This window comes from Mesoplodon mirus (genome assembly GCF_964341445.2).
Source record: "Mesoplodon mirus genome assembly, chromosome: 16".
Classification (NCBI taxonomy): Eukaryota; Metazoa; Chordata; class Mammalia; order Artiodactyla; family Ziphiidae; genus Mesoplodon; species Mesoplodon mirus.
The window spans coordinates 20757949-20778921 of record NC_138992.1 but is presented as its reverse complement, the minus strand read 5'-3'; the positions used below and the strand labels follow the sequence as shown (position 1 = coordinate 20778921).

Below are 20973 nucleotides of genomic sequence, written 5' to 3'. Positions count from 1 at the left end.
AATTGTCAGCACCTAGATATTAGGACCTTGAACTTTGGCTTCTAGACACTCATCACAATATTTAGTGGTCTGTCCCAGGAGTGCAGAGTTTTTGTCTGACTTGTCCACTACTCTATCTCCACTTCTAGCACCCATCACATAGTAGGTGCTTAGTAAATATTTGTCAAATGGCAATTGCTCACTAAACAGCTGTAAATCACTATGCTTAAAATCTCCACAATGGCTCCTATGTCATCTTTAATAACATTTTCCTGTGAAGTCCTTACCAATGGGGTGTTCAGATACTATTTAAAACACAGTAATTTAGTGCCTATCACCAGTTTTCACATTCTGGACTTTCCCCCTCCTTTGGAAATGGACAGGAAGAGGTAGGAGAGAGAATGGCTTTATTCTAATTTTTCTTATATTTATAATGTCATAACATGTATTTATTGAGCACCTTCTATGTGCCAATCACTAAGCATTGAGAATACAGTAAACAAATAAAACATAGTCTCTGTTTTTACAAAGTTTGCATACTAGTGTGTGTGAATAAGGCGAGGAGAAGTCAGAATGTAACCAAACTGAAAATTATACACAACATAGTGCCAAAGTCAGAAAGGGGAAGGGGGTGGGGGGATAGTGTATGTGAGAGAGAAGTGTTAATTTTATACTTCCGGTGATCGGGAAAGCTTCCCGAATAAACTGACTTTTCAGCAGGGACCAACAACAAATGGGGAGTTGGTGTCAGGTCACAGTGAAGCATGAAGATCAAAAACTCAAATCGCAGGTTATCAGTTGCAAGCTGTATGCGACTAAACATGTCAAAATAGCCCCTCTGGGCCGGCCTTCTAGTTGTAAAAGGGCAATACTACTACAAACTTCGTACGCTTGTTATAAAAAAAAAAAAAAAAAAAAAAGATCAGCAAGGAAATTAAGACGAAGTAAGCGTTTCTATCAAGAATTCTAACCATTGGCTGAGACTGGGAAACCAAGTGGTGGGAAAGCCCCCGGCCTTCCACCACGCGCACCGCCCCCTCTGGCTAGAGTGCAGCTGCTGATTGGCTATTCAACCCGTCCGTCCCGCCCCGCCCGGGCGTCCAGTCCAATCCCGGCCGACCTTGCGCTGACACAGGTTCCCAGGGGCCCCGCCGAGGGCGCAGTCCCCGTGACGTTTGATGACGTGTTACGTCACGGTGGCGGAAGTCACGGCAGCTGTGTTGAAAACAGACCGCCCGAATCTTAGAAGCTTCTGCTCACGCGAGGCCAGCGACCGCCCAGCGTCGGGCGGACCCCCTGACGCCTACTCTGCAGCCCTGCTGACCTAACGCCGCTGCCACGCCATGTCCACCCCCCCGTTGGCTGCGTCGGGGATGGCGCCCGGGCCCTTCGCCGGGCCCCAGGCCCAGCAGGCGGCCCGGGAGGTCAACACCGCATCGCTCTGCCGGATCGGGCAGGAGACGGTCCAGGACATCGTGTACCGCACCATGGAGATCTTTCAGCTCCTGAGGAACATGCAGGTGGGAAGGAAGGAGGGCTCCGGTCATGGCCGTGCGTGGAGAAAGCGGGATGTTTCTGCGAGGGAAGGGGCTGCTGGTTTAAATGTTATGTGGGGCCCCTGGGCGTCGACGCGGCTGCCCTGGGCAAACCTCGAGTATGTGGTCGCCCCCATTTACACTCAGAAGCGTTCCCCAATAATGTGTCTGTCCCCAAGATGTGGAGGTGATGTTTTCCAGGCCGGATTTCTGGAAGATTGAAGCCACATTTTCTATATTCGACCGGGTTCTCAGGTTTCTAGGCTAACTCTTGTATCTTTGAAGGTAGAGGTGAGTCTCATTCCGTCATGCTCTTGGGATTATTTTAATCTCATATTTTCCCACAGAATACTTTTTGAGGGTCCAAGGTGTTGAATTCAGATTCTGCTAAGCATTTTGTTAAACAGTTTTATTTTGGTATAATTGACGTACAGTACAATGCATTTAAAGTTTTGATACATGTGGACTTGTGAAACCATCCATCACCCCACAGAGTTTCCTCGTGCCCCTTTTAAATCTTTACTTTTGGCCTTCCATCCACAGCTAATCTCTGCTTTGCTTTCTGGCACCGTAAATTAGTTTGCATTTTATAGCGTTTCATATAACATACACTGTGATTTTTGGTGCAGGCTCCTTTCACTCAGCATATATCAGTAGTTCCTTCCTCTTCACTGCTGAACAGTGTTCTACCGTATGAATATAACACAATTAGCGTATCTGTTCATCTGTTGATGGACATTTGGGTTGTATCCACTTTGGAGCTCTTATAAATAATACTGCTATGAGTGTTCAGCTACAAATGTTTGTGTGAACATGTGTTTCATTTCTCTTAAGTAGATAGATGCCTGGGAGTGGAATTGCTGGGTTATAAGGGAAATGTCTGTTTAACATTTTAAGAAACTTTTCCAAAGTGGCCGCACCATTTCACATTTTCATCAGCAGTGCTTGAGCCTTCTAGTTACTCCTCATTCTTGCCAGCACTTGTTATTGTATGTCGTTTCTTTTTTTTTCTGTATTGTATGTCTTTGTTTTGTCTCCCAGTCTGTGGCTTTTCATTCTCTTCATATTGCCTCCTGAAGAACAGATATTTTAAATTTTGATGGAATCCAACTTATTGATTTTTTCTTTTACAGATTTTGCTTTTGGTTCCATATCTAAGAAATCTTTGTCTAACCCAAGGTGGCAAAGATTTCCTATGTTTTCTTCTGGAAGTTTTATAGTTCTAGGTTTTACACTGAGGTCTATGATCCGCATAGAGTTAATTTTTTTATATAATGATAGATATGGATCTGAGTGCTTTTTTTTTTTTTTTTTTTGCATTTGGATATCCAATTATTCCAGCACCATTTTGCTAACCCTTTTTTTTTTTTTTTTTTTTTTTTTGCGGTACGCGGGCCTCTCACTGTTGTGGCCTCTCCCGTTGCGGAGCACAGGCTCCGGACGCGCAGGCATGTGGGATCTTCCCGGACCGGGGCACGAACCCGTGTCCCCTGCATCGGCAGGCAGACTCTCAACCACTGCGCCACCAGGGAAGCCCTTGCTAACCCATTTTTAATGCTTATCTTTACTACTATGCGATGTGGATATCATTCTTGTTTTATGGATAAGGATTCTATGATTCTGAGAGGTGAAGTGACTTGTCCAAATCTAGTCAGTATAGGGTAAATTTGAATCCAGGCCCTCAGGCTCTTAGAACTTTAGAACTCTTATTTCAATTGGTGCACTAAAGAATGTTTTATTGCCTTTTTTTTTTTATTAATGGTTGAGGTTTTTTTTTCCTCTTGATTCTAGAAGTAATGCAGTTGTATGGAAATCCTTTAAGACCATGTCAGTAAAGCCAGTGTGAAATAAAATACAAAGGGAATCCAAGAGAAGATATGAAATCTTTGGCAATTGTTTAAAAAATTAATAGATTAATATATAAGATGATTAAAGTATGGGTTAAATGATCTCAGAATTTAGCAAATATTTCTTTATTATCAACCTGCTCTATTGGACTAGTAGAGCTAATAGCTAACATTTATCAAGTACTTTCCTTGGTCAGGTATACTGTTATAAGAACAGTTCTAAGAAGTATTTTTATCCCTATTTTACAGTTAAGGAAATTGAGGCTTAAAGAGAGAAGACTTTACCCAACATCACACATGACTGGTAGCTCGTCCTACTAACCTCTTTATAATACTAACTTGCTGTCAAACAATTTGTACTATTAACCGAGATACAATACACATCCATAACTGACCCTGGAAGAACTGAACTCTTTCAAAAAAGTATTATTAATAACTAGATTACATGTGGACATATAGTCAAAAACAATTTGTAAGGGACTACAATAGTTATTTCTTTGTGCTGCTTATATTGTGAATTCTGGATTTAACTCCTCTAAGACCCTGTGGGCCATATCATAATTGGCTGGAAATGAAGCAACAATGTGCTCCTTCATTTATAAAAAGCTGAGAAGTGGTACAAACAAGACTATATATAAGCTATTTATTAATGCATTCTTTTAAGTATTCAAATTTTTAAAATTATCTTCTATATTATTAATCTAGAAGGATGAAGTGCCATAAATATCAACTGCTGAGGTTATTTCTGAGCATTTGTTTTAGAGAAATGGTTCTTTATTGTCCTTTAGCCTCTTGAAAAGCTAATGAAAACTATGGACTCTCTTCTGAGAAAAATCCACATGTAAACATTTTGAATAAAATTTCAGGGGGTTAACAGATGTCTCCCTAAAGATCGCTAGATCCCAGATTAAGATTCCCTGCATAAGAAAGTATTGCTTTGGTTCTCTTTGTTATGCTTTAAATCTTAAAAAAAAATTGTTTTGAATATATATTACATTCAGAATTCATAAATAAAAAAGGACATTACAGTGAACATTCCCCCTCCCATCACTATCTGCTAGCTAACTTCTCTCCACAGGTGATGATTATTACAGATTTTTATTACTATCCTAATATATCCTGCCAGATAGTCTGTGCATATTTAAGCAAATGTATATATATATTCTTTCATTTCCTCCCTTTTTGCACAGATAATACTGGTATATTATACACATTTTGCACCTTGCTTTTTTCATTTGGTACATTTTGGAGTTTATTCGAAAAATCTATACAGAAAATACTTCCTTTTCCTTTTAAGGTGTATAGTATAGTAATCCACTGCATGGACATACTGTGCTTTATTTAGCCAGTCCTCTAGTGAAGGGCTCTTAATCTCTCACTGTTATACTGTAGTGAATACCTTCCTACATAAATGCTCAAGTATACCTGCAGGATAATTCTCAGAAGTGGCTTTGTGCTTCTGTAATTAGATAAATTATGATGAATTGTGCTCCATGGGAGTTGTACCACCTTATGCTACCATTTCCTGACCAACAATCAGGCTGAGACTAACACAGCAAATTATATTTCTGGATCTTTGATCATTTGATAGGTGAAAATCTACTTTACATTTCTCCTAGTCTTAATGAGTTCTAGCATCTCTTCATATATTTATGAATCATTTCTGTTTCCTTTTCCGTTAACTGCTTGTTCATATTATTTGCCCATTTTTCTATCTTTTTTTTGGGTCTTTTTACCCTCTCCCCCAACTTATAAGATTTGGCTATTTACATATTAGAAAAACTTGCTCTGTATGATATAACTTGCAAGTATTTTTCCCCCAGTCTGTTGTTTACCTTTTGCCATACATATATTTTTTTAAGGTAGCTGAATTTATCAGTCTTTTTAGGTTCAGTGTCTAAGTTAGGAAGTCCTTCCCCATTCCAAAATCAGGAAAAATTCAGTTTTGTTTCAATTTTTATACTTAAAACTTTGATCTGTATGGAATTTATCCTAGTATGAACTGTAAGGCATGGCCCCAGCTTTACTTTTTCCAAAAGGTTGATTGAATAATTCATTTTCTTCCTCCATTGACTTCAGATGCTACTTCATATAAACGAATCAATTTATGGATGCTCTATTCCACTTAGCTGCCTTCTTTTATGTAGTAATGGCAAACTTTCTTATATTTATTGAGGCTTTATAAAGTATTTACACTTATTTTTCAAAATCGCCTTGGCTATTATTGCTTATCTTTCCACATGTACTTTAGAATCACCTTAATAGTTCTGAGAAAATCCTGTTAGTGCTTTTATTTGGTTGATTTAACCTAGAGAGACTTTATATTGGTATGAATGTTGAGTCTTATTAACCAAGAACACAAAATATCCTTTTTTGTGTCTCTATGAAGTATTTTAAGTTTTCATATTTATCTTGATATTTTTTAAGTCAAATATTTTATCTGGATATTTTATTTTTGCTGTTGTAAATGGGGTCTTTTTCCTTTCTCATTTTCTTTTGTTTTTATATTTGAAAGAAGAGCTATGGTTTTCTGTGTATTAATTTTGTACCCATCTCTCTCTTGACTTCCTTTATTGATAGTAGCACTTTATATCATTTGTAAATAGTGACGATTATGCCACAGCTTTTTAATATTTCAACTTTTTTTTCTTTTCTGATTGCATTGGCCAGCACCTCCAGAACAGTGTTCACTGGTAGTATTAGTGGTCTTAGTAGACATCCTGTTCTGTTCCTGACTTTAGTGCAGATGCTTGTAATATGTCCACATTAATCATGGTGCTGACTTTTTAACTGAGATAAATGTGTTTTATTGTGTTGGGGAATTTTTATTAAGAGTTTTATATTTGTTTTAAGAATGGATGTTGAATTTAGTTGAATGCCTTTTTAGTATCTAGTGGTATGATCATATATTTATTTACATATATTCAGTATTCACTAATGAGATGGGTTACTGATGAGCTTGTTAGCTAAACATCTACATTGTATAGTATATCCCAAGAGCTCCTAGGCACTATTATAACTTACACTCTGTGGTATAGGAAACTCATCTCTCTCATGTTCACTGCTCTACCTCAGCTTCTAGAACAGTGCCTGACACATGAAAAGTAAATTTTTTGAATGAATTAATTGCTCCCTTCTTTGAGAAGCTGATGCTCTATGTGAAAACTAATACCCAAACTTGCTAAGAGGGTGAATTTGAGGAAGGTGGTTCTTTGTATTTCAAAGGATTTTGTTTTCCTTTATGAAAGGATTTATCAAGAGTTCTTTTGCATAACACAGGATTCTTAGCGAATTTTAAGTGTCCATTTATAGAAAAAATAATTCATGAAAGTAAAATAATACAGACTGTACTTCAAAACTTTCTGTGTGTCCACTATACTAAATACAGGGATATAAATGTCAGTTGCTTCTAATCTTTATTAAGTACAAAATATGGGCAAAGTACTCAACGTAGTCAGTACCATAATAAAGGTAGAGCCTGCTTCTGTACGCAAGATGTAATCGTTATACTTATTATCACCCAAACAAGAAAGCAGAGACCCTTTGAAACTTTTCTCTTATTTGTTAATGTTTGTGAAAGTTCATAAATTGAAAGGTCATGAGAAATCCTACGTTGTACTGGTGGGTGAACTCTTATAATGCTTTTCTCCTTTAAACTGTTTTGACTAATTCAGTCCTTGGTACTTTTATCACATTTCTTTGAGATATAATCCTCAGAATGTTTTAATTCTTGAGAATTTCCAAAAATCCTAATAAAACTCATTTCAAAGAATTTCAGAAGATCCATCTCCTTAACTTATAAACATAATATTACAGGAAATTTGGAAATGAGAGAAAAGAAGAAAATGAATTATTAAGCCTACCTTCCTATTACATCTTTTATCAACTATTACACCTTTTAACAACTACATTAGGCCTTTACAGTCTTTTTTTTTTTTTTTTTTTTTTTTTTTAGTGTTTATGGTGTTACCTACTTGTAACAATAGTGTGTCTTGTTTTCTTTCTTCTCTGAACACTCTATCAGGCTTTTCTTTGTTTTGTTTTGTTTTGTATTCCTACCTCATCTGTTTAGAAAAGAAAAAAAGGATGAACTGAGGTTTAGAAAGACTGGACTGATCTTCTAGCTATTAGACAGTAGTTTGGGTCTTGGTTTTAAATCACTTTATTCCCCAGGGTAAGTGTATGTATGAGTGCTTATAATGAAATTACCTGTTATACTAGAAAACATGGTACAAATTTTGTTAATTCTAATTTCAGGATGATTTCACAAATCAAATTGTGGGAATAAAATACTGTTAAGATGTACAGAGAAAGGAAGATTTTGTTTGTGAGTTTCAGCACTGCACAAAAGGTGCACTTAGTTCTAAATAGGTAGTAGTTTTTCCATTTATCTGTGATTTTTGTCATTTCAGTATATATTTTTGGCTTTTGATAAAATTCCTGAATTAAAAACATATAAGCATCCAACACAGAGTTATGATCATAGCAGTTACTTGTAATAATTTATTAATGATGTTCAAGTACAGATTGATTTGCACCTATCTCCTGCTATTGATTTCCTTTTAAAGTAAAACTTTTGGCAACAGCTTTATGTTTTAATGCATACCTTGAGAATCTTAATTATCTTATCAAATTTAAGGTATTTTGAGATTATTTTTGCAACAATGGCAGCATACTCTTCTTTTTCTTCTGCTGAAAAGTCCTGATCTTAATTTTTTTCTTTTCTTCTTCTTTTTCTTTAAATTGTATTTTGTTTTTAACTTCCTGGTTGAGTTCAGAAGCTTGCTGCCTTTATATAATAGTAAGTGATATTAAAATTGTATATTCTTTTTAAAGTTATGATACAAAGCTGTGATATAAATATAATCAAAAGTCAGAAGTGGAAAGCATTTCAACTGATCAGAGAGGCTTATCACAAAGTCTTTTCTAGAGCTGCTTTACAGTATGCCAAGGAGCCAATTAATAAATGAACATGTATTTACTCTTAAATTCTTAAAATTGCACTTGATTAACTGTGAGGAACAGCTTTTATGCATTGCTTAAAGATTGTTTCTTTTTGCTAGCTTTACTTAAAGAAAATCTTGATTTTCATTACCTTATATTTTTGTTTTTTTGTTGAGAAGCTGCCAAATGGTGTCACTTACCATACTGGAACATATCAAGACCGGTTAGCAAAGCTACAGGATCATCTTCGCCAACTCTCTATTCTCTTCAGGAAGCTGAGATTGGTCTATGATAAATGCAATGAAAACTGCGGAGGGATGGATCCCATTCCAGTAGAGGCAAGTTTTAGGGGTAGAGGGAGGATGAGTCTAAGATAGTCTCAGGACATTTGTAATTTTTTCCTTTCTCTCTTCGTTTTCACCGTATTTCCAGATTATGAAACATACTGGTTTTGCCTTTGACTAGAGAAGATGAAATTGTGATATATATATATATATGCATAGAATTATTACTGTCTTTTCATGTTAATAATTTCTAGTAGACTTTAACATCCAGGCTGATAGTAAATTTTTGTTGTTGGGAGGAGAGGGTTGTCTGTGGCAATTTTTATTATTGCTTCCAGTGTCTCATTTTAATTAAATCAGTGCATGATGTTTTAGTAGGCATATTAATAGTATTGTAAAATCCTTTTAAAGTGGCTTTCATGTAAGTTCTTTACGGATAAAAGGTTATAACTATTTTTATCGTTATTAATTTAAATTATCTTAGTGGCATCACTCTAGTTTTTAAATATTTTTTAAATTTAATCTTGGATCATAGATATATTTTAGTTAACTAGGTATATGATATTTTTATAGGTGCCCTTTTCCTGCTGACAAGTTATATGTCTGCCACCAAAGGTAGCTGGGAAGGTTTGGATGTTCTCTCTTTACATATAAGGAACAGTTTCCCGTGATCAGTGCTTTCTTGTTTGAGTGATCAGCATGTAAAGAGTGAACAGAGAAAGAGTAAACTGCAATACAGCCTGAAATGAAGGGGTCAGAGATGTGGAAGATGGGAAATGTGGTTGACATTGACAGATGCTGCAGAGAAGTCAAGGAAAATAAAGAATGAAAACTGTCCACCAGATTAATTGTTGGTATATTTGAGCAGAGCTTCTGTGAAAAGGTAACAACAAGAAGTTAGATCACACACAGTGAGCTGAAGATTAAACAGGAAATAAGGAACTGAAGCCAGAAAGTGGATATCCATCTTTCAAGAAGGTTAGATTAAAAGCAAGAGAAGAAAGCAGTAGATGGAAGGAGGGATAGAGTTGAGGGTTAGGGATTTTTTCCTCCAAATGGGAGAACATGTTTAGTTAAAAAAGGAAGAAAATGGTAGGGTGAGGTTGGGGGAAATAAATAATGAAGACAGGAGGGCAGAGAAATCAGGGCACAGGAATGGAGACTAAGTGTCTTCAGGAGGAAGGACCACTCTGCTTGCATTAGGAGAGAGGAAAGGAAGAAAGTAGCTGTGAATGTGGGCAAGTTTATATTTGTCCCAAGAATTCATAGAAGTTTGGGCAGACTGACTCCTGACTGTACCAGTTATTTACCTCTGTCCTGTTCCTGCACTGGTATTATAAGATGGAAGGACTAGATAATTCCTGAAGTCTCTGTCGCATCTACAAGAGGCTTCATCAAATAAACTTCATCACAAATCATATGTATTTAATTATAATCCTGCTAGAAGTTTCATTGCTATATAAATTTTCTTCTCTTACAAAAAAAACTTTCTCCCAACTAAAAGACATCTAGAAATCTGCACAGATACTAGATAGCAAGTAAAGGACATTTATATAATACACATCCATGAAGTTACTTTCTTTTTAGTATAGATGAAGGAAAGCCTGTTCCATCTCAACAAACTATAAATTTCGTAAGGGTAGGACTATATCTTATTTGTCATTATTTTTGCAGTGTCTCCTCACCCACTATCTGCCGATTAAATATTTGCTGATTGACTGAGTAGGCTATTACTTAATTACATGTGACAACTAATTTTGCTAAAAGGACTATTTTGCAAAAGAAATCTGAAAAGCTAATGTGTAGAGTGCACTGAACTGATAGACTTCTAAGGCTTTTATTTTAGGCCGTCATTTGAATTAAAATATATTTTTGTACTATTAAGAGAAAAGCATAAAAAGTGATCTTAATCGGATGCATTATCTATACCAGTATAATTGGAAATTGTGTGTCATATGTTTGCCTTTTTTAACTTTTGTCTGTCACTCCCAGCAACTCATTCCATACGTGGAAGAAGATGGCTCAAAGAATGATGACCGGGCCGGCCCGCCTCGTTTTGCCGGTGAAGAGAGGCGAGAAATTGCTGAGGTCAATAAAGTGAGTTGCTAGTCTGTATGTTTTATATTTCCGAATTATTGATACAAATTACAAGGGAGTCTGTGTGACTCAAAAACATAATTTGAATTATAGAATTACCTGACGTTGTTTCTGTGACAAATTTAACCTACTTAGAGTACAACCCAGGACTAAAAGGTAAGCAGAAATGCCATCTGAATAGTCGGAAGAGAGATCACAGAATTCAGGCAGTAAAGCTCTTAGAAAAGCCTCATAGGCACTCAGTCACAACCCATTTACTTTTTTCTTTTCTAGGCAGAATTGCAGCTCTCTAGCTTAGAGCATATTTGGAGCAGCAAATGATAAAAATTTACAAGTAGGAGAGGTGAATGTCTCAACAGCTGAATAAGAAATTGAGTTATCAGAGCACTACCCCATCCCACCCTCCACCCCCCAAAAGTTCCTAACTTGAATTTATTGCTGAGTACTTTTAGAAGTTCACAAGATAATGTTCAGATAGTTCTCTAGAAACATAGGGAAATAAGGAATTTTGTCAGTTCATTCTGTGGTGGAAACGTGGTTACCAAAACCTAACAAATAGCACAGTAAATAAAACTACCAATCTCGCTCCTTCACTTACAAATACACACTCCCACCTCCTGCCCCACTCCTGAAATTCTTAATGCTAGTTAATAGAATTCATCAGGGTATTAATTAATCCACCACAGCCACAGAGGGTTTTCTGAGGTAGAGGAGGATGACTCAGTTTACATATAATATCAGTAGATTAAATTGAAAAAAAGAATGCTTAAAACTATTAACAAGATAGTCTTTTTAAAAAAAAAACTTATTTCAGATAAATAGCCAACATTTTTCATTGAGATGAAATATAGGCATAAAATAGGATGCCTTACACCACTGTGTTTAGTACTATTTTAGAAGTTATAGCCAGTGAAACAGAAATAAACTTTAGGGAACAGGGGTTATAATATTATGTACAAATCTGTTAAGTTCCTTAAGCTTGTACATAACATTTTAACTCAAGCTTAAGCTCAAAGAAGCTCATTGATTAATGAGTCAGTAAGTGTTTGAAAGAAGAGCTTAATACAAGATTGATACCATTTTTCTATAATGCCATAAAGAAATTAGAATATGAGATCCTATTCACAATTGCAACAACAAATACTAAGTAGTTAGGAATTATTTCCATGATATATGTAACTAAACTTATTAAGATACATAAAAGAAATTTTGAATAGTTGAAAGAACACACTGAGTTCTTATATGGGCAATAACTATTCTAAACAGTAACAGTCCAAATCCAAATATGAATTCTCTTGAAACTGCACAAAACTAGTAAGATTTTAGTGCAATACCAATCAAAAAACAAATCCAAATAAAATGCAAATTGGAATTTTTTTCTTGAGAGCATACTAAAATACATATATAAAACAATTCCTATAAGAGTAATAAAATAACTCTTTGCTTCAAAAAATAAAACGTGATATCAAGTATATTGTAAAAACAATAATTAAGTGTGAAATACCGGCAGAAGAATAGATTAGTAAAATAATAGCCAGAAAAAGTCTTCCTATTGTATATGAGAATTTAATATGACATAAGAGGGATTGTGTGGAAAATTAGTCTTTAAAAAGAGACGCTTTTGGGGAAAATAAAGCTAGCTTTTACATTACACCATGTGTCAAAATGAATTTCAGAGTTGAAAATAAGACTTGCAAAATAGAATATTGGAAAATTAAAAGAAAAATGTATATCAAAACTCAGGAAAAAAGAAAAAGATGGATAGATTTTTCTAAAATAACATTTAAAACAATTTTTAAGAGGTGAAATATAAATTAAGAAGAATAGTTCCAGCAAATTTGACAGTAATAAGCATAAACAATTTACAGTAGGAAACTACAAGGGGATTAGGAGGGGATTGGGAACTTTTAACTTCGATCTTGAAGAATAAGTGGTGTTTGGTAGTACAGAGATATAAGACATTCATTTATTAAGTGTTACATGTTTCTGTTGATAATCTATGTATTAATTCACAATGGATGTGTTCTGTTATTTTTCTCTATAGTAAGGATATTATTTATAAAATACAATGAAATGTATATATAAATAAAACACAATTGTGATGGTAACTTTGATTTCAGAGTACCACATGTGACATACATATAGTTTGTTCTCTACCATAGAAGATATTATGATATTTGCAGGGGGGTCAGGGGTAGGGTGGGGGGAAGCTTGTGTAACTTCAGAAAGATGTAATTTTTCTAAAGGTAAGTTTCATTTCACTTTCCATTTCTCTAAGTTCCTCTTTTTTTCCTAATCTGATGGTTTAGTCATAACCTATTCTTGATTTTTTTTAAAGACCTATCATATAATCAGACTATAGTAATACTTTGACAGTGTGTAATCAAAAACTCTTACTAGCTATTGACGTAGAATTTTGTGAATTTTAAGTAAAGGATGTAATTGATACCAAGACTGTAATGTATAAAAGTATTTCTTTCTCCACATGAGGATGTAGCTCTCTGTACAGCCTCTGTCCTGAACCCACCTACATACTTCCCTTCCCCCAGTCCTTTCAATGCAGTTGTCATAATTGGGGTTCAATAAATATTCTGTGTTCATATTATTATGGCACATAAATACTGCTTATCGCTAAGCCACATAGTAAACTAGAATTACATTTCCTCGAATAATTATTTTGTTTTCCTAAAGTTAATAGTTCTGTAATTTTGAAAATTTTTGGTTAGTTCTTTATGCATCTGTGGCCGCACCTCAGTACTGTTTTCCAACTTTCCAGAATCAAATTATCAGACGACTTACAGGTTTCCCCCCACCCCCACCCCGAGTCCTCCCAATCTCTTCAGGTCTGGGTTGAATGCTCCCTAGGCCTGCTGTTCATCCATTGCCCTGGGGCTTTCCTTCACCTCTTCTGTTGGTTTCACTATTTCCTCAATCTCCTATCTTTCTCTTTCTTGGTTTATTTCTCCCTTGGTAAGGTCCACACGCCAGTGGCTTCTTTAGGAGGAATGCAGGGACTTAAGTTTTTAGCCTTCACATATCTGTCCAGTTGATCGTTTGGCTAGATATAAAATTCTATGTTGTAAATTAAGTTCCCTCAGAAATTAGAAGGTATTCTTCCATAATCTTCTCATACAGGGTTTGGCAAACTTTAAAGGACCAGTTAGTAAATATTTTAGGCTTTGTGAGACATGTGGTCCTTGTTCTTTTTTTTTTTTAATTATTTTATTTATTTATTTTTGGCTATGTTGGGTCTTCATTGCTGCGCGTGGGTTTTCTCTAGTTGCAGCGAGTGGGGGCTACTCTTCTTTGCGGTGCACGGGCTCTGGGCGCATGGGCTCAGTAGTTGTGGCTCATGGGCTCTAGAGCACAGGCTCAGTAGTGTGGTGCACGGGCTTAGTTGCTCCGCGGCACATGGGATCTTCCCGGACCAGGGCTCGAACCCATGTCCCCTGTGTTGGCAGGCAGATTCTTAACCACTGGGCCACCAGGGAAGCCCATGGTCCTTGTTCTGATGTAAAAACCATCCTTAGCTCATGGGCCTTACAAAAACAGGTCATGTGCCATAGTTTGCCAACCCATTATGCTTTGTTGTCTTTGCAGATAGAGGCTCTAAAAGATCTAGTGAGCATCTGATGCTTAAACATGAGCCATTTATATTTGGGAGGGAAGCACTAGAAAGCCTATCATAGGCTTTGTGAGTTGGCTTCATCATAGCGAGATTTGGAAGCAAGTTGGCTCTTCTCTTTGGGGGGACCCCCAACTATCATTTACTGAGGCTTTTTTTCTTGAGGGCTATTCCGTTTCTTCAGAGAAGAATCTTCCAGTGCCCTACACAGAGTATAGTCTCATGTCTTCTTGCCGTCTGCTGTGCTGGTGGCACTGAATCCCCAGCTGTTCTGGTTCAATTTCATAGGAAACAAACCTCTCGTTCCCTGAAACGTGGGACAGGACACGGGAGAGGGTACTCAGTCCCCTGTTGGTGGGGAGTGGGAGTGAGCACCTGGGGCTCCCGCTAGTCCCTGTGGCTGTTTCCCTCCAGTTTCTGCCCCCTGGGCCTCACGTGCTGACTTTGCGATGGCACCTGTCTCCAGTTCTCCGTGGAGGATCAGCCCGTTCTCACTGGCATCCTTCCTGCATCCATCTGGGTTGTACAGTAGTTTCCTCCCATGTCATTTATTGCTCCCCTTCTACTTTTCATTCTTAGAATGTGACACCTGGGCTTCCCTGGTGGCGCAGTGGTTGAGAGTCCGCCTGCCGATGCAGGGGACGCGGGTTCGTGCCCCAGTCTGGGAAAATCCCACATGCCGCGGAGCGGCTGGGCCCGGGAGCCATGGCCGCTGAGCCTGCACATCCGGAGCCTGTGCTCCGCAACGGGAGAGGCCGCAGCGGTGAGGGGCCCGCATACCGCAAAAAAAAAAAAACACACAAAAAAGGGACACCTGACATCTACTGTTGTCTCCTTTCTGATCATTTTTCTCCACATGGATTTATAGCTTTTTCATTCCTCTCCTCCCATGTTATTAGGGTTTGAGAAAAAAGAAAAGATCAACACATGTGTTTAGTCCGCAGTGTTTACCTGCAGCAGGCTTATTTCAATGCACAAAGTAGTATTTTTGAACGTTCATCTATTTATGGAATAAAAGCCCATATTTTAAATTGTGTTCCCATTTATACTTCAGGCATTTGAGAACTCGTTTTGATTTTGAATAAACCATTTGAATCTGTTGAATTTGCTGTTGTACATACTTCTAACTTTGGGATAAAACTTGTTTTAGTTAACATAGTATTGAACTGAAGATTATACAAAGAGGAAAGAATCCATACATGTTTTAAATTAAACAGATTTAAAGCTTAGCGCTATATTTCCATGGGAATTTTTTTCTTAAGAGAATTTAGAGAGAAAATATCTTCTCTTGAATGGCAGAGGAAGTATTCATTTGATTGGCCTCATGGCTCTCTCTTACTTCCTGGGAATTGTTACTATGATTTGAGACAGTACTGGAGAATTAAGCAGTAAACAGAAACCAAAAACAAACAAACAAAACAAAATAAAGAGGGAGAGGACTAAGATTTGGTTAACTCAAATTGAAATTCCCCTAAAAAAGGCAGAAGAGAATAAAGTTAACAGCTGAAAACCAAAGTGGATTTATGTAATACATATGCTGACTGTTAACCAAGTTATCTTATGTATAATTAGTGGTACTAAGGTATTTTATTTTTTCTTTTCCCCCACTTCTTCCAACTTTGTACCTCCCTTCTAGAATATAAGATTAAAGTATAATTGAAAAATTTTAAAACACTGAGTAAACTCATGATCAATTGATATATATTTTTCTGCCTTAATGGCACACATACCTACCTGAGTGTTTCTGTGAAAAATGTTTATTTTAAATAGCCACCTTCAGATGGTAAAATGTTGGCCTAATTACATAATCACACAGATGCTATTAAAAGTAGTTTAAATTAATTGAGTTAATTTTTCAACTACAGTTGACCCCTGAACAACACAGGTTTGAAATATGCAGATCCACTCATATGCGGATTTTTTTCAATAATATACTCCAGTACTACACAATATGCAGTTGACTGAATCTGCAGAAGCAGAACCATGGATACAGAGGGCAGACTGTGGGACTTGAGCATCCTCAGATTTTGGTACCGCGGCAGGTCCTGGAGCCAGTCCCCCACACTGTTTAAGGGTCACTGTGTACTTGAAATCGTACAGAACATATTGATGGTCAGTCTGGTTTCTAACAACATATATATCACTGATGTCTACCATAGTGGCATGAAACTTTGGGGCATGAAATTTGTCATCAGTATCTGATATAAATCATCAGATGAAGAATGGCCTAATTTTAATAGTCAAATTTTTGGCTTTTTAAAGTACTTCATTTTCTTTTCATATGTCCTTGAATCCATAAGCCTTAATACCCAAGTAAAGGATGTACACTTGTTTGAGACTATATTTTAAGGATATCAGAATGAGTTCTATTTTGCTTACAAGTATTCTGTTAATGGTAAAATGAAACTGAAAGATATGTGGGTAGTTTTTACAGAGTTGACATATAATTGAGTTCAAGCAGTTAGAAGTTAAAGCATTTTTGACCAATTGTCACAGCCTTTGTATGAATAGTAAATTACATGGTATGACTTAGCATAAACATTTTTTTAAGTATCTACTCTACTTACACATTCACCTGTTAATGTAACAAATTAGGCACAGATGATGGATTTTGATAACAGCAGCTGTCAACCTCTGTTAAAATCAATCAGTGGCAAGATTATATATATTAAATCCTGTATCATGTCATGAAAATTTATTTACGGTTTAACCACTAATAAGCATAACTGTCAGCTTTGCTGTTGATATTTTCATGATGTGTTTTGGCTCTAGGTATTTTACTTGTATGCTAATTCTTTTAATTTAAAACTTTGTGGCCTCTTTGAGACAAACTGTCCAAATGCCTTATGACATATCATAGTTTTTAAAAGTTTTACTATTCCCTAGAGTTGAATATTACCTTGAAAATATCCCACATTTTTTAGTTCTCTTACTTTATTTAAGAGTTAATGACGGGGCTTCCCTGGTGGCGCAGTGGTTGAGAGTCCGCCTGCTGATGCAGGGGACACGGGTTCGTGCCCCGGTCTGGGAAGATCCCACATGCCGCGGTGCGACTGGGCCCATGAGCCATGGCCGCTGAGCCTGCGCATCCGGAGCCTGTGCTCCGCAACGGGAGAGGCCACAACAGTGAGAGGCCCACATACGGCCAAAAAAAAAAAAAAAAAAAAGAGTTAATGACACTAAATTTTTTAAATGAGTATATCAGAATTTATATTTCCAAATGAATATTCTTGAAAGTAGCATTTATTCCAGTGATGTAACCATTGTGGGAGCCATCTGTAACCTCTGTTTTGATATTGATTTGAAAGTCTGTTTTTAACCACTCAAGAATATAATTTTATTACTTCTAGTTACTCCTTAATTTATACTGAAAATGTGATCACTAAGCTTCATTCACCAGACTTGGCCTTTGAATGGTCTTCAACTGTTTCAAAAACTTAAATACCTCCTCTTTCTCCTTTTCCATGGATACAGATTTGTCACTATTGAAGTTATTTAGGAGAACCCATCACACACATTTGCCCAGTTAGCCTTTTTCATTGCAGTTTAAATCATATTTCTTTTTCTTCAAGAATTTTAATGGATCCCCATTATCTACTAACAAGACCAAATTTATCCTTCCTTCCACTCTTTGCTCACCACCAACTTTTCTAGACCCCAAACAAAAATATTTTCCTTGTTTGCTGACCCTACCAGTTGGGGTTCCACAGCATCTGATATTTTTCCCCTGCCATCTGCCTTAACCAGGTTATGGTCTAGTCGTTTGGGCAGTATCTTCTTCCTACTTCATGCTGAGTTTCTTCAAGGCAATGGACCGTTTCTTACTCATTTTTCTTCCCTTACAGTGCCTAAGCCAGAGCTGTGCACATAATATACCCCCAGTAAATATTTATGGAACAAAATGTGTTACAGGCTAAGAATTCCATTCCAAAGAGAAGTTCTGAATTTTTTTAAAGTGACCATATTCAAGACATGTCAGAAGGTACTAATTCAAATAATTTTTTAAAAATCAACTCATATTCTTTCTCTTCCTTTTATTCTTATTCAGTTGCTCTTCTCTACTTTCTTCCTGAAAAATGAGAATTGAGCAGGGAATCATGGTAGCTGAAGTCTCTCACAGCTTAGGGGAATGATGGCTTGGTGGAAAAGGGCAGCTGACTGAATCATTTTGAAGCTTTGAATTAGTTCCCTGAACTAAGCTTACTGGTTTTCATTACATGTGTCTGTGTAACTGATTTTCTTCTTATGTATGGGTGTAAACAAATTAGAACTGGCAAGGGCCTAATAGATTATATAATCCAATTTCTTGCAGAAGAAAACTGAGGATAAGGAATTTGTCTAAGATCAAATAGCAAGTTAGACGCAAAGTCAGAACTGGGACTGAGGTTTTCAACCTCCCAATATACACCTTTATTCGTATATTCCTGTTTTGCTGCCACCCTTGATTGCTGGCAGAAGTTTCTTGCTCTCTAGGATGACACATACTTCTGAAAACAGAACTTAGAAGATCGGGCGTGTGAAACTGAACAAGGAGACTGAGTACCTAAGGTAGTAATAGTATCTTTTTCCCCAAAACTATGTTAAAGTGAGCTTTATGGTACTGAATACTGTATGCTTACCCTGTGTTCTCTACGGCCATATGTTTTAATCTGACTGTGTTGTCTTAATTGTCTTTTCAAATATGAATTAAATTTAATTAATATTGAAGTCTCTTTAAACTGCTTTTCTGTTTTCCAATAAGAATTTAAGATTTTTAGGTCTCTTTATAATGAACATGTACTACTTGATCTGGAGGTATTTTAATATAGTATCGTTAAAATTATCTAACTAAATATATTACTTCCAAATGTAATGTTTCCAAGAGGTTACTTAATAGTAATGATTATTATAATAACTAGTAAGCACTTTGAAATTCTCTATGTTTATCTTGTTTTATCTACACAGACATTTACTACATAGGTTTTGAAGAAAGGATGCTTAAAAAGAAGTTTACAAACTGTGGTCTAGTAGAAACCCAGATCTAGAGATACAGAGACACCTGCCATGTGCATTCAGGGCATCCAGCAAATCTCAGTTACGAAGAAGATTATATCAGGGCTGTGCCATCTTGTCTTCAGTTTTCAGCATTAGATCGCACTTCACGCTGAGAGCAAACAGTGACTTCTGCCACATGTTTGAAAGCCCAATTGCATCAGGCATTGCATTTTTATTATACTTTATATTCTATATTGACGGTTTATGTTCTGTGGCTACCAGTAACATTTGTTGAATGCTTACTTGTATGCCAGGCACAGTTCTAACACTTGACATGAATCAAATCTTTTGATCCTCATAAAAACTCTTATGAGGTAGGTTCAGTTATTATCCCCATTTTTCTGTTGTGGAAACTGAGGGACAGAGAGTTTAAGTAATTTGGCCAACATCATATATTTAGTTAGTGAAGGAGCTGAGTATAAACCCAGAGAGTTTGGCTCTAGAGATTGTTTTTTAACCATTATGCTACACTGCCTCTTGGAAAACCTATGTACTTAGGTTTTATAACAAGTAAATATTTAGCTTATTTTCTTTGGTGGTAGAAGTGGAGGAGTGAAGGGAGGTGGGGGATGGAGCTGTAGGCCGCTGGGGGCTGCATTAGAATTCATCATGCCTTGCAGCAAATGTTTGCAGCCAGAAAAGGATTGAGACCTTCTGCCTTAAGGAAATTAGCTTAACTTCTGTCTGGATCATTAGAGTTCTAACTCATGACATTTTAGTCTTCTACCTTCATGGTATATATTTCATGAAACATTTTTGATAAATTCTTTTGTTTTTACAGAAACTCAAACAGAAGAATCAACAGCTGAAGCAAATTATGGATCAATTAAGAAATCTCATCTGGGATATAAATGCCATGTTAGCAATGAGGAACTAAACTGATATTTAAATTTCCAGCATTACACGTTATACCATTTTTTTCCCCTCAAGTATTTTTTCCCTTTAAAGAAGATTATTTATCTGCTTTTATTCTAGTCACTAGAATGAAAGTTTCTATTTTTTACACTGTGGTTTTACATGAAAGCATTCGTTGGTGGTTTTTCTTTAAGCTATTGATTCTGTGAAAGATTATAGTAGTAATAAACTTTGATGGGGTTTGTTTTTGGTTAATCTTCATGAATTGAATAATAAATAAAAGCAAAGTAATTAGGTTTTGTAAATAAATTTCTAAATTTAATCAATGGTTGTTCTGTTCATTTCATTACCCTTTTAGGAGAAAATGAAAGGTCTAAACATTTTTGCAGATGAAAATACCAAGTTCAGTCCATCTGTGGTACAAATTAAACATATAAGTTACCATTTCAGCTCAACTTTTAAAATTTAGTTTGAGTCCCAAGGAAGTTAGAATGAGAAAACAGTTAACTTCTCTATTGTTGTAAGCAGATGAAAATTGAAATTGTTTTTATTGTGGTTCTTCAGGTGTTTGGCCTTAATTGGAATGATCTCTCCCTAAAAGGAGAGAAAAATTTGTTGAAATCCCAACTATGTGCTTATTTGCTACCTGCTTTAGGCCAAGAAGCAACAACCCCCTATCTGATTTTTCAGATATATCCTAAAGTAATCTTAAGCATGTTTTAGAAACAGTGAATTTTTAAGAGTTTAAATGAGATAGCTCTACACGACAAGTG

The 20973-nt window shown here is 36.3% G+C and overlaps 1 protein-coding gene across 1 annotated transcript; it reads left to right on the top strand.

The window, feature by feature from the left end:
• The first annotated feature begins 1155 nt into the window (after positions 1-1155).
• On the top strand, positions 1156-20522 carry MED30 (mediator complex subunit 30). The gene is made up of 4 exons (XM_082600702.1): positions 1156-1499; positions 8485-8643; positions 10582-10686; positions 20127-20522. Exons 1-4 carry the CDS (start codon positions 1323-1325, stop codon positions 20220-20222), a joined length of 537 nt encoding a protein of 178 aa, XP_082456828.1. The 5' UTR covers positions 1156-1322; the 3' UTR covers positions 20223-20522.
• The last annotated feature ends 451 nt before the right edge of the window (positions 20523-20973 follow it).